The 17,119-nt window shown below is 31.9% G+C and overlaps 2 protein-coding genes across 10 annotated transcripts in view; both read right to left on the bottom strand.

The window, feature by feature from the left end:
- The window catches only part of Slip1 (SLo interacting protein 1), a 161,437-nt gene that overhangs the window by 8,520 nt on the left and 135,798 nt on the right, over positions 1–17,119 (bottom strand). Inside the window, exons 1-3 of one of the 9 annotated variants that reach the window (XM_089072008.1) lie at positions 6,627–8,296; positions 6,407–6,451; positions 2,044–2,282 (exon numbers count right to left, since the gene is read on the bottom strand). The exons of 2 other annotated variants lie outside the window; for them this stretch is intronic. In XM_089072008.1, the coding sequence (XP_088928134.1) occupies positions 2,044–2,282; positions 6,407–6,451; positions 6,627–6,693 (351 nt within the window). In that variant the 5' untranslated portion in view covers positions 6,694–8,296. Of the gene's footprint in view, positions 1–1,845; positions 2,019–2,043; positions 2,283–3,195; positions 3,335–6,406; positions 6,458–6,626; positions 8,297–17,119 lie in introns of those variants that run through there. 6 more of the 9 variants (XM_089072007.1, XM_089072009.1, XM_089072015.1 and 3 more) reach the window with 6 other exon arrangements.
- LOC105424453 (uncharacterized) overlaps positions 472–17,119 on the bottom strand; it is a 73,386-nt gene continuing 56,738 nt past the window's right edge. Inside the window, exons 10-13 of the mRNA XM_089072030.1 lie at positions 6,407–6,451; positions 3,196–3,382; positions 1,879–2,282; positions 472–1,607 (exon numbers count right to left, since the gene is read on the bottom strand). The gene's annotated coding sequence lies outside the window, so the exon portion shown is untranslated. The remainder of the gene's footprint in view (positions 1,608–1,878; positions 2,283–3,195; positions 3,383–6,406; positions 6,452–17,119) is intronic.

Raw genomic sequence — 17,119 nt, 5'->3', positions numbered from 1 at the left:
TTTTTCTCTTTGATGTTTCGTATATTCAGAATTTACCGTTATCTGTATAATTATATATACAATATTATCTAGATGAAGAAATGGCTTTATCTTATCTTTGTCTAGATGATAAGAATATATATTATCTTCATCTTTATGTTATCATTTTTATCTTAAATAAAAGAAGTATTATCTTTTGCAAATTCTATCTAAATCTAAATTATGTAATTTAAGTAATTTAATTATGTAAATTATGTAATAATGAAAAGATTTAATCTAATATTCCAAATAAAAATGAACGTTTGCGAATCATATAACAGACACTAATTGTGATGCCAGCTAAGTAAGTACGAAATTTTTATATATAAATATGAATCCGATTTTAAATTTAGTTCGTATCAAATATTTTTCAACGAACATTATTCAAAGAACGATCGCGTTGGCATATATGACTAAAATAATGTAAATAATTTATATCAAGAACTGCATTAATCGTGTCGCATCGTCATTTATGCTCTTATAATAAATAGTAACAGTATAGTTTTATAAAATTACTGTTTTTGTATCCTACTTGTGTTCTTACTTAACAACATCAGACATTATTTTAAAATTATTTAGATAAATGATATGTAATTTTATTTTTATCTAGATAAATTGAAATTTAAATCATCTTTACATTATGTAAAATAAGTTTAAATATAATTTATCTTATTTTTATCTAGATAATTTTAAATTATCTAAACGCAACGCTATATATTTTTACAACTGATCATTTTTATCGTCAAATCAGTCAAAACGAATGAAACCGAAGCTGCGGTTAGACAAAAGCAATAACGTTTAACTTGCATTTGACAAGAAATCGTCGATTGGTCCATATGCATGGCAATAGCAAACAGTGGTCTATCATCAACATGAGAGAAGTGTATATCTAAACGTGCGCAATATATCATTTGCTATATCTATCGGCTGACATTTGCAGGCGACAATCACGCGATATATAGAGATGATTCAATTAGAAACAGATTAATCGCATCATTTCTCACGTCATCACGCGTGTGCGCGCAGTGCTGCAATGCGTCCGTTTGTATTTGTCGCATATCGTGTTGTGTCGCACCGCGCGAACCATGTTGCGGTACTGCTTACGCCACATTTGTTTCGCGTTCTAATTAACGCGCAATGCCGAACTAAAATGCGAGAGTGTAACCATGTAACGATGCAACGTTTGCGCTCCTCATCCACGTACCATCTTACTCGTCAAATTCAATTAACGTGACAATGACGTAATTATTGCGTTGTAATTAATATAATATATACTAATGGAATAATTATTACGCCCAATTAGCGTAACAATGACATAAATATGAATATTGCAATATTTCACAACAATAAACGTTTTAAACTGATTGCTCATCATTTGACATCATTGAGAAATGATAAGCGGTATGTTAAAAGACATTTCAAAAAGTAACGAATAGTGTAATAAAAATGATAGTATAAAAATAGTTTTCAAACTTGACTTACACACCGCTTACACACTATGCCTCCTTCTATAATTCCTTGCTAATTCAATACGATCATTCTTTATTTACAAAGGTTACAGAGGTATCAAATTGTTGCAAATATAAAATCTGCAAATACGGAATGGATAATAAATATATATAGTAATATATATATATATATATATATATATATATATATATATATATATATATATATATACAGGATATTCAAAGGAAAAATTTAGCTTATTATGGCAAAAATAATGTCAATATTTTCATTAGAGATCCAATGTACAAGCAAAAATGATAGTTAAACGAGTATACAACAAAAAATTAAATGGAACAAAAAAAATGCAGGGATTATTACTATTTATCAGAAAAGATCTATAAGCGTAACTACTGATTAACGACATCGTCTTCGATCTTCCATGGTTTTTTCAGCACGCATCTAATTGTGGTGTGTACCATCCGTCGTCGGAGGCGTCAATCCGTGCGAGATAACTCACTACTAAGTAACTTGTAATAGCGAATATACACAAACGCGGGCATCCCCTAGCGAGCTCACTTCGTCGACCCTCCAGATAGACCAGATCGCACCGCAACAATGTTGATGACAGTCGACGTGCGGGCTGGTTATGCATGATATTCGACCACGATTGTGTTTCGTCCAATTGTCCGTGCGCGGAAACGTTGCGGCCAAGGCACGTTGATAACGCACTGCGGCCCATACTCTCCTCGGATCTCCCTCGAATATATCCCCGAGTGATCGAGATACCTCATCGATCGCGTCGGTCCTTGTCTCTTCTAAGGAAGACAGATCGAAATAATAATGCTGAGTTAGTCAATCAAGACGGTTGCTATAATATTGTACGGAAATATTGATGAATGATCGCAGACTGGCCTATGGATTTCTTTGTCTGATCTCAGATATATTGTTATCTTATCGCAATTCGATGAATTTTTATTCTCTCTATAATCTTTTGAACTTTCAATATTGCATAATTCAATAAATAAAACTTAAATTAAAATAATATTAAAATAAAATAAAATCTGCTTGAGAGATTGAATAAGAAATGAGCTTTTGTTATTTGAGTATAGCGACTTTGGCGTTTAATTTAAATCAACTCCTTATATTTTCGATTGCTTGTAGATTGATTAGTCAAATAAGATATATGGTACTCTTATTTTGAAAAAAATTATTATTTCTAAAATGTTTTTAAATTAAATGTTTCTAATATTTTTAAAGGTGACGAATGAATGATCACAAAAATGATGAATTGATTCAAATTAATCTTTATTATGATTAATATTTACGAAAGAAGAATGTGATAAATTAAACCTAAAAATATAGATTAATAGAAAAATAAAACTTAAACTTCTTGTTTAATTATTGATGAGAATCAAATTTATTTTTGCAAAGCAAAGAAAGAACGGGCGTAAGGAAGAAAGAGATGAGAGTCTAGTTTAGAAAATTTACTAACGTTACTAGATACTCTTATTTACCAGCCGCGCCTGTCACGACATATTCATACAGAATCATACTCGAATCACTCCAACTCAGGGAGCAAAGATGCCTGACACACGCACTTTTCTATCATGAAAAACGAGACGAGATGCGAGCGTGTATTCGCACGAGAAGCGCCAAAGTTCATAGCAAGACGAATCCACGAATTCGACGTCGACGATGGAGATAAAAAGAATCTCGTGTGTCGCGTACTTGAAGTTTACACATCCTAACGACCGTCGTCGTCCTGTGCAAACTTGATGTTGAATAGACGATGAGTTGACGACGATGAGTTGACGACGACGACGACGACGACGACAACGACGACTACGACGACGGCGACGGCGACGACGATGATGATTCGTAAAGAGGGCATCCCCTGTACGCGCAGAGAATCTTCCTGAATTGAAAAGAGAAAATCTCGATTTTGAATACATACAGGGTTGCTCTGACTCCAAAAATCTCGAATACATAAAAAATGAAGAGCGATACTACGTGATCGACATGCGAATGATTGTTGCCAAGCAACATAAAAAAGAAGAGATACGTTGATCTTCAAACCAAAAAATTTAAGAGTTATTTGCTAGTATTTTTATTTTTATCTATATTTTTATCTATACATCTCTAAATATTTAGTAGTGTAATAAATATAGACTTTTATAAAATTGTTGCACGTGAGTATTTCATTTTTATTCTCTTCTATTTATTCGTATCATAATTAAATATATATAAATATATATATATATAATTTAATTTAAAAAAATTATAAAATTTCGATAATTTTGCATACTCTTACGCCCAATTCAAAAATTAAAGTTGCGTTTCATTTTAATCGGGTTTGATTACATTTTGCACCGAATTTTTTGCGAGTTGAGTTTTCATCTTTCTAGACAGTTAGTCTAATTAAAGAAAAGTAACATGATTCCTCGTGTACATCTAAAAATACAAAATAATAATAATATTATATTAATAAATATAGTTATTAAAGATTATTTATTGCAAGCAAAATTAAAAAAAAATATCAGAATATATTCTGTCAAGATTCAATGTAAAAGTTAGAAAACTATTGACTATAATTTTGTATGTCATTATACAATTATATGCATTTTTATACCGGTTTCTGTCAAAGTGTAACCTACGTTACTTCAATGTGCGAAAGATCTTTCATCACGTTTGTGCACATTCATAAATATTGATGAATCAACATCCTTTTTTTGGACACGCGTAGTCTGTACAACAAATGTCGACTAGCTCTTATCGATCTGTCGCTATCCATATATAAATAATAATAAATATTCATCATTCAGCAGTATTCTTTTCTATCCCACATTGTCGAATATGAAGCCGGTTATCATTGAAATTTGATATCAAAATTGCGCATCAATTTCAGAGTCCAACGTAATTTATTTGACAGAATTTTCAGAGAATGTGACATTATGTTCAAAATAATCTGGAAAACGTCAGCACAAATAAAATAAACAACAAAATACTATTTTAGTAAGAAAATAGTACTATTAAAATGTAACGTTCTGTTAAATTCGTTTAGAAAATAGAGGTTTGTAGTAATGCTATTAGTCGAAAGTGATTAAATCATCAATTTCGAGAAAGATACCTATTAACAAGAAATATTATCATAATTTTTTTAATTAACAAGCTTTTTTGCAACAAGTGATGCTATTGTGAAATTCACGAAGCTACGTGAAATTTTCATTGCGCAGAATATATCAAATTTTTATATATTTCTTTATACATGTCTTCGATTATTCGGCTATCAGCTGTATCGCAGGGACTTTAATAAAAATTAATGATGTCAGGAAAGCTTCATAACGGGCGCAAACACCTACTAAACGTTTAAGGCAACAGTTAAAACGACAATTTACTACCAAATTTACCGCGCGAATGGAATCGCTAGCCAACTATTTATTCACATAGTGAATAGCTGTAACGCGTTATCTCAGAACAAATAACTTCTAACACGTTATCTTAGAAAAAAAGAAAAGAAAAAAATTAATTTGTGCAAGATGATTCTCCAATCATCTCGATGACGTTTGTCTCAATTATTAGTTTGTCTTAATTCCCTGTCATTTACACAGGTTTTTCTCGTGCCCCACGCATGCTGCCTTATACTCTTCTTGTTATAAGCCTTGGTAATTCCTTCAGATTTATTTAAGGATTTTCTAGGAAAGTGTCCCCTGTAGGACAGCTGATCTGATCGAAGCTGTTCTCGCGGGTTTCTTCGTTTTTCGCGTTATGTTTACTCCCTTTCCCTTCCCCCCCCCTCTCCTCTCTCTCTCACTCCTTTTTCCTCGCCTCCTATTTTCCTCCTGTCCCCTTTCTCTTTCCCATCTCGTTACCTTCGCTGTTGTAATGAGGAAATATTGGCGGAAGCGTCACCAGTGGAATCGCCAATGAATTTCGTGTTTCCTCCACCCAAAAAGGTTATCACTCCCAGATTGAGTTTCCCGGTTTTTCATACCGATTATTATCGATGATCTACGGCGTAGATACGAGGGTTCACGAGACCTCCACCTTCTTTTCTTACCCTTCTCCCTTCGAATGATTTATTTTATCGGATGTACCCGGAGTAGTCATAGAGACTGGTAAACACGAGAGATAAAAATACGGGACCAGCCCGCAAGTTTGTTGATGAATTTATCGTTATTTTTCGTTATTTATTTTTCGGCGCCCCATTACTTCGCAGTTTCCGGGCCATCGCCGTTGTTCACCGATTGTGCATCAACGACGAAGCTGAGTGTTAAATCTAAGTGTTCCGACGAGATCCTTAGATTCGCTTTCCTCTTGATTTTAATCAAGCAATAGCAAGAGATGTGTTCTTACTTTTATGATTTCGAGAAACGAACGAGGATAAAATAAAACTAAATCGAAAGTAATTTAGATTTAAACTATAAAGAATAAATTTCAAAGGAGTATAAAAGAGAAATTTAGAATGAATAAAAAATTTAGTATAATTTATAATTTTCTAAAAATTTAAAAAAATTAATAAAAGAAAGAAATAAACGTGAACTTTCTTTCGTGATATTTCTTGGAAATATTTCGATATTTCTTTGAAAATCAACTTAAAACATCAACTGTAATTACTCTTTCATGGAGTCAATGGCAAACAGTATTTTATTCATTGTATCTATTGTATTATTATTTTAACAGTAAGAAATATAATAAAAAAAGTAGCATTTTAGAATTATTATATTTAGTTAATTTTTTTGTTATTGTTTATTGTTGATAATTTATAGAAATGGGAGACGCCGTCATGTTAATAATTTAATTAATAAAATAAACATGCGTTCAGGTTTTATAAATCAAATTAGATTTTATGATGCTCTTTCTGATGAAAAATAATAGGATGAAATAGTAGAATCAATCCGAAATTCGATTATGATACATAAAAAGTATTGATACAACTCACCGACGTAGAGAAATTCTATAAAGTCGGTGAATTTATGGACCATACCTGAAACAAAAAGAATAAAAATGTAATATCTTGGCAATAATAGAATCTCTTCCTATTGCTCCTGATATAGCCAATTAAGACCGCCGTGCGTCCAAAAAGGAAACAAACGGACAAAAGCGAATGCAATGAGTTGGCGATGAAATTGATATAAAAAAGAAGAAATTGGTATAGGTACCGTCTTTGTTCACGGAAAATAACTGTTCAGGAGTGGCTTCTTTCAAGCTGCCATTCACGCGAAACATAATAGTAGGTTGGCAACCGTGTACGAAGCAAGAAATGTACAATGGAAATGCGCGCGCGCGATGTGTGTGTGTGTGTGTGTGTGTGTGTGTGTGTGTGTGTGTGTGTGCGTGCGCGCGCGTGTGTGTAAAGAAGAATGAAGAAAGAAATTAATCCGTTTTCGCTCAAATCTAAGCAATAAATGTTAGATTTCCATATTAAAATTTCCAAATGTGCAATCTTAGGAATTACGTTTGCTAGAATTTTCCTTAACGCAGTATATAAAATTAAACATAAAAAAATATTATTTAAATGTTTCTTATCATTAATATCTCACACGTTTATATTTAAAAAAATTATATTATTAATGATATATATATACACACAACATACATCCAGATATTTAGAAAATGTGTCTATTACATATCTAAATTATATATGCTATAAAGCTATTAATGAAATGTGTAAAGCTATTTTAAGACAATATCTGAAAAATGTTATAAATCAGAACCTAGAACATCATATATTTATCTATTAATAAATTTAATAGGCTCATAAAACATTGTTAAAATCTCTTAAACGATTTTAAAATGTATTAATATGTTCTCTAAGATGCTATTTTCTATGATGAATATTTTCAGTCTTAAAGTACAAGCCTCATTAGTAAACGCTCGGAGATGCCACGTGTCTTCCTTAGAGCGTAACTAATATCGATCGATTAATCTATAAGCAGCAACATATTACGCGTAATTACTAATGCCCGATTTAACGCACCTCGACACAGATTGCACGGTTGGTCGCTCTTACCACCTTTATTTTCTTTATTTTCGTATTGGTCGGCATGCGCTGACGTCATAAGTACATAGTTAATTACAAAGTGATATGTGAAATAACAAAAATTTTAGTTGTATTTAAGAATGAAATAATTTGTTTGTAAACTTGAGACCTAATTAATTATTTTGCGGTAAAATAGGTTAAAATAATCGAAGCATATTACAAAGTAAAGTTATGATATTAAGAGAAAATTGTATATCAATTATACTTTAGTTATTATATTAAAGTAAAGAATTAGTAAGATACTAGAAAAATTAATTATTAAAGACACGCATACGTACCAAAATATAAAATTTATTCATTATCTATTGTGGTTAAGATCTTAGTAATTAGTAAATTAGTAAACATCTATTTTAGTGAATGAGAAAGAAAATGCTTTGTTTCGAGAAGCGGAAAGAAGTAAAGATGATTTTTGTTTAAAAAAAGTCTCGAACAAGGTGGTTACAAGGTATCACCCATTATTAACTCGTAATAAGATGAGTCAATTTAATTGTAAATCGGAAAAAAAATATTCAAAGTCAATGATATTCAGATATCTTAAATCGTAAGTGTCAATGATGAAATCTGATGCTATTTGCTATTATTAATGTCAAAATAATAATGGCTTTGTGAATCTGAATTTGATGACTTTATGAATCTGAAAACAAAGCACGTGTGTCAAACTTTGGATATAAATGTAGCAAGTACAGATGATCTATTTTTATATAAAATCACAATCGGAGTAAAACAAATGATAGTGTATTAAATATATATAATCATAAATAGCATGAAAAATATACATAAAAAATTAATATTATTTCAAATTGCTAAAGAATAGTCTAAAATGGGTAGAATTAATTAAATCTTCTTTTCGTAATCAGTAAAAAAACTAAAGTTTGAGAAATTATAGAAAAATAGAAAGATTTAATTAAAAAAATTAAAGCAATAACCTTTGAGAAAAAATTTAATACCAAATTATCGCTAAAGAAAATTTGACATAAAATTTATCGAAAAATTCCTAAATAAAAAAAGAATTTGACAGAATGATAGATAATGTACAAATAATGCATATACATTAACACAATTAATAAACAAGTATATATATATATAAAATTTATTAATAATAATAATAATTATAATATATACATAAGATGTATTATTTATTAAGTATGATGATATATACATAAGATTAATGGATACACGTGGATACGCGTGTTAGTAGTATAATAGTAAATAGTAATTAATAGTAATGTGTTTATTCGCTTATTGAATACTTATCTTTAATTTGCCACGCAAAGTCAGTCTATCTCGCGGCAGTCGCGTAAAGCCAACATTGTTGCCCCGCCATCGATTGCGAAAGCAGTTTCAAAGTGAAGTTACCCCTTTGACGCCGCGAGAACGCTATCGGAAGTCGCTCGAAGAGTAATTGGAATCCAAAACAAGTGAGAGAACCGATCGGGTACCGATCGCATGCAGCATGTACATACTTCGTTTCGTTCTCCTTGTCACTCATTCTCATTTTCCACGGTAAATCGGAAAAGAGCATTTGCTCTGCCAATTTATTAATTTAAATAATTGCTATAAATTGCTATATCACGACTGATCGTCGCGATGCACACAAAAGAGATCGATTCTTGTTCTCTCAACGCGCGACCCAGTAATAATGTTGGAAAGTATTCAAAATTCCATGTCAATTGCATTCCTTCCCTTCTCTTCCTTTTTCTCTTTCGTCTTCCGTTTAATTGTTAATTCTATTTTCTCACCGAATCGTACAAAATGAATTTTTATTTAATAAAAGAAACATGTTGTATGATTTCCCAGTTTGTCGGCTTTCCCACGGGACTGAAAACAAATATTAAGGCAAGGACTTAGGGACTCCAATGAGACATGCAGCTAATATCGACTTCATCAAAATGTTTGTATATTTTTGTTATTAATACTTATTATCATTCAGCATTCTGATTTTCCTTGTTCATTATATTTATACTAAAAGTCTATTTTTTATTGTTATAATTAGCATGTTATATTTCACAATTACAGTTTTCATGCATTGTAATTCGATAAAGAAATTAATCTAACAAATGACATAAAAAGAGCATGCGTATATTCTATTAAAAGAAATGACGAGAAAGACGAAGAAATATATAGTCGCGGCTGAAGTATGCAGTGAGAAACGATCGGAGAATGGTAAGTGAAGAGATGGCAAAGTACAAAGAAAGGTTCCTGTTAAGCACCCATCAAATTAGAACAAAATTAAACTATACTTTCCCAGAGTCCGTGACGAAATTGCCGTTAAGCATCTTCATCAAAATGACACATCTGCAGGCCATTAATTCTCCACGATCTTCCCTAATTAGAGCTTTTGAAGAAAACCTTAGCAGTTCCACCAGATCATATTCTTTTCCTTATTTAAAGAAAAGAAGGCGAACAAGTAGACAGCTAAGTTTCTTTTGTCGTGCGTGAATTAAATTTTGCATGTTAATTGATAATTCTATCAGGAAAAAAGATGAAAGGAAAAAGTACTTTTTGAAAAGAATCGCAACGCGTGCTTTGTTAAACGCAATGAATACGAAATGAATATTGCGAAATGATAGGGTAAATTTTCGACCATACGCACACTGCAAATTTGCAAATTTGCAAATTTACTCAGAATTCCGAGTAGCGAGTTCGAACTTGATATTTTCTGACGTCGCGTAGACCGCAAAAACAACAAGGCGAGCGAACGTAATCACAGTGAACGATACAAAAACAATGTAACTCGCAGAGTAAACTCGCGACCCAACTATCTACGAAAGTTGCCTCCGCGCTTCTTTAATCACTCTCCTATCTCTTTCTCTTTCTCTCCTGGTCGTAATCCGATTTGTCAAGTTTGCTAAAGTCTTCGCACGAGATTCTTTCTTCGTCGAACGAAGGAAAGAGAAAGAGAAGAGGGGAAGAAGGCAGGGAAAAATTAAATTTTACCAAGCGATCTTCCTTGAGGATCGGAGACTGATGGAGTCGTTACCGCTGTCTTCTTCGTACTATGAAATTGTGTCCTTGTCTTGCCCTACCTCTCTTGTCTTCCGACCGTGGCGTAGTAGTTCATTTGGCAGGTCGAGAAAACAAACAGACGCAATCAGCAACAATGACGCTTTGTTTCCCTTCAAAGTCACCACTCGGTAATCCGCAGCTTGAGAAGATTGAAAGAACTCGTCTCAAACTATCAGTGGCATAGCGCAAGAAATCTGCCATCGTTCTCATCATCATCATCATCATCATCATCATCATCATCATCATCATCATCAGCATCATCATCGACAACGTGCAACATGATGTGCAACATAGTCGTCTCAAAGTAATACTGCACAAGTAATCCGCATCGCCAGCAAATTAACTGACGTCACGGCATATGCGTTAATGATCCTTTCGTTGCCAAGTGGTTATTTACTGAGAAAGAAACTTGATATGTATCAACCTAATACCAAGCTAGTGAAAATGGAAGTTAAAAGTAGTGACAGAAAGAAGTACTGAAAGACAAATATTTATCTCGATTAATGCACTAATTATTTTCTGAAATTAATATCAGCATTATGTTGCAATATTGATATTACGAGAAAAAAAAAAATAAAAAAAATAATTACAATAACTACAGAAATCTTGTCACGAGTGTAGAAAATGTGTGTAAGAAAATAAAAAAGATGGTTGTTTAACGGAATTTTATATATATATATATATACATACAATATAAATTCGTCTACAAGAACATTGAATTAAATTTTCCTGTGGAACAGAGAATTTGTCCCGGGAATTGCGGTTTTCTCCGTTGTCTCTCGAATTCATCAAGCCCAACGATCGATATGATCTCCATGAAATTAAAGCCTTCCATTTTATCAACACTTTTTTGCTGCGTATCAAAGAAAGCGCGAGAAAAAGACAAGAAAAAGAAGAGAAAATCAGATATAGATAGAAGAAGATACGAGAGTCGAGGCATGCGTTTCGCAATATTCCTCGCAAACTTATTGTTGAGGAAGCCTCAGGCATTTTTTCGAAACACGAGACCTTCGGAGAACATCGAGAATGTAAACACTATTGTCATTGCCATAAAGGCTCCCGAAATAGTTACGTCGATTAAACTCTGTGCAATCGTGTTTATGTATTGGGTTCCTTATATATAATTAATACGTTTTAAATAAATTCTTTGCTAAAAAATCGATTGAAACTTACATAAAATCTCTTAGTGAAAAAGAAAATAAGAGAATTTCTAATTTAGATAGAATTATAAAATATAATTCTACAATAAACTGAGATTCTGATTCTTGATCGAATCAATTTTTTTAAGAATTAGTTATATTAAAAGGTTGGAACGTTCTTTTCCATAATTTTTGGAACATGCAAAAATTTTGAAGATGGAGACAGCATACGTGTAGACAGCAATTATGACAGCAATTATCAAACAAAGATGATATATAAGATGTGAATTCAAGGCGCGATGTGAATTCAAGATATATCTTATAGATCGCTAATCTTTTCTTCAAGATCCAAACAATCAATCGATATATCATCTAAACTTAATTTGACATTTTCAGTTTGATATTTTAAAATCAAAAGGTACAATTTTTGTAAAGAATATATTATATGTTTGTGGAGGATTGCTTAATAATTGCTTAATAATATAGAATGATATAAATATGTAAAAACATTGATAAGGTAAAGAAAGCTAGAAGCAAATAAGATTTTTTCGAAGATATCGTTAGAATAGACTCTTGACTAAAAAAAAAAAAAAAAAAGCCAAAGAATTTCATTGAAATTTTTCAAGGTAGATGGAACAAAACGACATTAGAATAGTGACTATTTACGGAATTCACTCTGGAATTTGTTTTTAGAGACGGCGAAAGAACACCATCGTAGTCGTCGTCGTTATTCCAAGATCTCGTTACGCTCGTCCGGCTGTCTGTCGCTTGGACGCGATAATTAACTCGGTTGATGCATCGTACTGGGGGTTCTCAACTCACGCAACAGGATTCCTAGGTAGAGATCTCCTAGTTTGCGATTGTGTGTGGTCGCGAATTTCGAGCTCCGTTATATAAATTGCGTCCAATGTCGTTGACGCATGAAACCCGTTTCCACGTATTATTTATCAATGTCTCTCCTTTGCAAAGAAAATAAAAAGGTAAATGTTCGTCACGTGTGTTAAGAACTGGTATGCGTCATGAATTTAATACTCTAATACAAAAATAAATCAGAATAAATTATATTGCATAAAAAATACATTTTTTATCATTCAAAAAAGATGAACGTTCGCTCGATAACATTAAAAAAACAAACTTTATGGAGCCTTATGTAAGCCCTATATTAATACAACGTAATCAATCTAGTAATCAGTTATTGTCATAGCGTTAACTTCACGGCTCTAAAACGAATAATCCCTAATAGGAAATTTGCGCATGGCATTATTATAAATTATTGAATTATTATTTTTGTATCTTTGTGAACATGATCGTGATGTCCAGATGAGACTTGAAGATGCGGTAATAACTAATAACAATAATATAATAATTATTATAGACATTATAATTACTAATTTTAATATAAAAAAAAATATAATTAAAGAAAAGAGATGATCGAACTATAATTTTTCTATTTCTTTCTATTACTATTATACTCAATCATAAGACTAATGTGCATTATTCGTAACGATGTATCATTATCATTTTTATTTCTCAAATCAAATTTATAATTGTAATAACCAAGTGGAGCGTAACCAACATGGCAAAATTTTTTACAATGTACGGTTACAACGCTTAGTAAAGTATAACCGCGACAAACGCCTCGAGCGGGAGCAAATATTTTCGACAATTAATCCTTAGATTCGAACACGACTTTCGGGGAGAACTTTTCACTTCTCGAGACGCCGTGCATAATTTCTTCAAGGATTTTGACCAGGCCAACTTTCTAATAATTCTCCCATAGGAGGAAACTTTCGGTGAAGAACGAACACGACAAGATGAAAAGGAAAGGAGGAAAAGGAAGGATTGGAAGATGAGGGAAAATGCGAATTGCCCATCCTTGTAAGATATCGCGAAGTAGCCTACAACTTCTTAGGAATGCAGAATCACGAGACTCTTCGCCTGGCTCTTGCGTAAAAAGAAAGAAGAAGGTTCCCTTGGACATTTCTTCATCTGAGAAACTTTTCTAGGAGGACCGGCTTGTTGCTCTCAAAAAACCCCGCAGAAACTTCTCCTCGTTCGACTCGCGAGTTTTTTCAAATGACGCAATGAATGTGCGCAATGAATTTCCGTTCAAAACAATTATCGATCTTTTGATTACTACTATTTCATTAGTATTTTGTTATTTTATGAATTTATAGAGGAAAGTCGCCGATACCGTTATACCACTTTATTCTTGAACTATATTTCTTCAACAAAAACTAAATATAAAATTAAATATAATAGAAACAAAAATACAAATTAGAAAGTATCTTTTATTACATAATACGGTAGTTTTTATAATTTTATAATTTTTATATTGTTTTGTATTTTGCAATAATTAATTTTTTCATAACCAAAAATGAGTATCTGAAAAATTGAGTCCCAAAACTGACATAATAAGTAACAATGCCAAAATTAAAATATGGCTCCGTATTGAAGGAAATAATAATAAGAAGTAAATTATGCTAACTATGTACACTATGTACTATTATTTTCCTTTTTACGTAAAAGCCGAGTCAGGTCGTGTCAGAATTAAGACATCTAGAGGGAAATGAATGGACAATGTAAAGGAGGGTGAAAGGAAAAGAACACGCTAAATCACGGTGCTTAACCGAGTTTGTAAAATTAATGAGCGTCTGTCTGCCATGTTTCTTTCATTTTTCCACACCCGTTTCTCTCCTGACCTACTGCTGTTATGATTATAGATATTCCATCTAATGATTATCGTTGTCTTAATATGCGCGACATACGAGTACAAAGAGGAAGAACCGATTTATTTACATCCTGTTTTTACATCAATGAAATAGAAAAAAATCAAGTTACATGTATAAATAATTACGAGATTTGCTAAATAGTTTTTGATACAAAAGTATCTCACAATTGTTTATAAATATAAAAAATAAATTCAGATTATTTGAAAAATAAATTAGAACTTTATAGGAAAAGTATATTTCTTTGAATGAATAAAAGTAAAATTAAATAACGTATAATATCTTATATCTTATATGCATTAAACGTCAAAAATTAATTTTATGATCCTCTTCTGACTGAGAAACAAAAATTAAAAACACAAACTACAGTTGTATTAACTAAAGTGAACAAAAAAAATGCGCTATCAAAATTTCTGAATCTCAATTAATTTGTAAATTTTGTGAATTCTCATAAAATTCTATAGGATGTCAATTTAAATCTTAAAAAAAATTTTCTCAGAATTTTTGAACTTCCAAGCTTTTTGTTCAATATTTCAAATAAAATATTTAAAAATTCTTAAATAGGTTTATTTTATTATATAATTTTTAATATTTTTTAATTATAAAAAAGCTAATATTCAAATATAAATATTCGTTCTTAGGCTTGATCACTCTGGTAAGGGATTTTCATATAAAAACTCGCAAGTTACATGTAAATGTGTATGTTGTGCTGATTGCTAACTTAGAGTCAGAGATTGCCGACAACATGCATTGTAAAAGTAAAATTATTAGAAATTTTTTGATAATTTTACTTTGATAATTTTATATTTTTCTAAGAGAGGTAAAATGTTTAATTTAAAGATAAAATTTCAAAAAATTCCTTAAATCCTAGTAAAATTCCATAATATTCTCTGATTTTCAAAAATATAAAAATATACAATTATCTAAAAGTTTTCCAAGTTTTCCAAGTTTTTCCAGGAAGTAGATTGACTTTGTTCTGTCAACTCCCATCGTGAATGAGAAAAGTGAATCTAAATTCGCAGCATTCGATATTGCTACAAAAATTTGTGCATTAACGTTCCATTGTATAAAATGTTCAGCCAATATAAATACAATGACAAGTAACGCCAAGCTCCATCAAGCTTGATTTTGAAGCAAATATAAATCACGATGGAACAGCACGCATTAAATTTCGCGTTGCATTTCCAACAAATTGTCGCGTAAATGAATTATGTCGATTCACCGGGACAAATACGGATGACAGTTTGTGGTAAACGCAATGCGCGTTAAGCTGTACTCTTATCATAGCGAGAGCGGTGCGAGTATCATCGAAAAGCCGAATCGCCCGCAGTCCGTAGCGTAATTCCCATGCAAAAAAAAAAAAAGGACACGCCGACAGCCGGCGATTTGTAATTTAACGCGGACGAATTCACCCGCGAATTTTGCCAACTCGTAGATGCCTTTGTTCGCCGCGCTGCTATATGTATAATCGAATTAATATTCGGTAATCGGAAAATACGTGCGAAACCGCGCGATCGTAGTGCTCCAAGGTATAGTGTTAACAAATAGAAAAAGAGAGAGAAACAAGGAAAAAGTTTCGGCATTCGTGATTGACCGCGCGATGTTAAAACGATTTGTTCAAAATCGGGATGAATTGTATTACAGGAGATAAAAATGCGAGAGTATAACGTTGCGATAACAAGGCAACAAATTCCAGGATGTAATCACGTATCATACGCGATATATTGCAATACTGGAATATGCTATTAACTGTGAAACATTTTGAAAAGAGTAGAGCCAGTAAATGCTAGTCGACTCTTTTTTATACTTCCGTACATGTAATTTAACTTTTCAAAATATATTTGTAATTAATTAATTAATACTGATTCAAGTGTAAAATGCAGCAAAAAAATCACAAATAATTCAAATAATTGTTTAATAATATATTCAAAATAAAATGTATAACTTAATATTTTCTCGTTAAAAATTGAGATAATATAACACAGAGAAATTTGAAGTAGTTTATTAACTACTTTTATTACTAATGTATATGTAAACTATAGTTATTAATTAAACATTACATGTACATATACATTCTCTATATATATAACATTTATGTATACATGTATACATATAAACTTTACCGCAATATAAAAAGGTATAAATATATAAAGTATATGTTTTAGTACGTGTTTTGGTTGATGTTGGATCTCTTGGAAAAATTAAAATTCTACATATATTCTATATATACAGAAAATTTTTATTTTCAAAAGTATAACTCAATTTATTGTGGAAATTCGCAGGCTGCGAATTCTCAAAGTATCAAAGTAGCAACCGACACTCGTATAAATTCTTTCGATGTCCTCAAAAACATTTTGTCGCAGTAAAAGGCTGAGCCTCCCTCTCGCATGCATATTTCCAGCATCGAGTAATTTATACCGGCCGTAATTAATCGCCACAATTTGTATCGGTCGCCTCATCGTCTCGCAACTTCGTTATTACTTTGCCAGCGTAATAATGAATCTCCAAGATCACGCCCACTTCCGCGTACTCCCGGCGTCTTCGCGCAACTTATTTAAGATAAGCGACAGAGTTTGGGATGTAGCAGAAGGGGTGCCCAACTTCCCCCGCGCTCCCTCCCCCCATCATTATGAGCTTTACAATTAATAATATTAGACTTTGATAAAATGTGAGGCACAACTTTTCTCTCTACATTTGTTTCTTCTCGATCTATCTCCGTCAGAGTTTTAAAAACGTTT

Source organism: Pogonomyrmex barbatus, unplaced genomic scaffold (genome assembly GCF_055798465.1).
Source record: "Pogonomyrmex barbatus isolate J1 unplaced genomic scaffold, ASM5579846v1 scaffold13, whole genome shotgun sequence".
In the NCBI taxonomy this organism is placed as follows: Eukaryota; Metazoa; Arthropoda; class Insecta; order Hymenoptera; family Formicidae; genus Pogonomyrmex; species Pogonomyrmex barbatus.
This window is presented reverse-complemented; position numbering and strand designations above follow the sequence as displayed.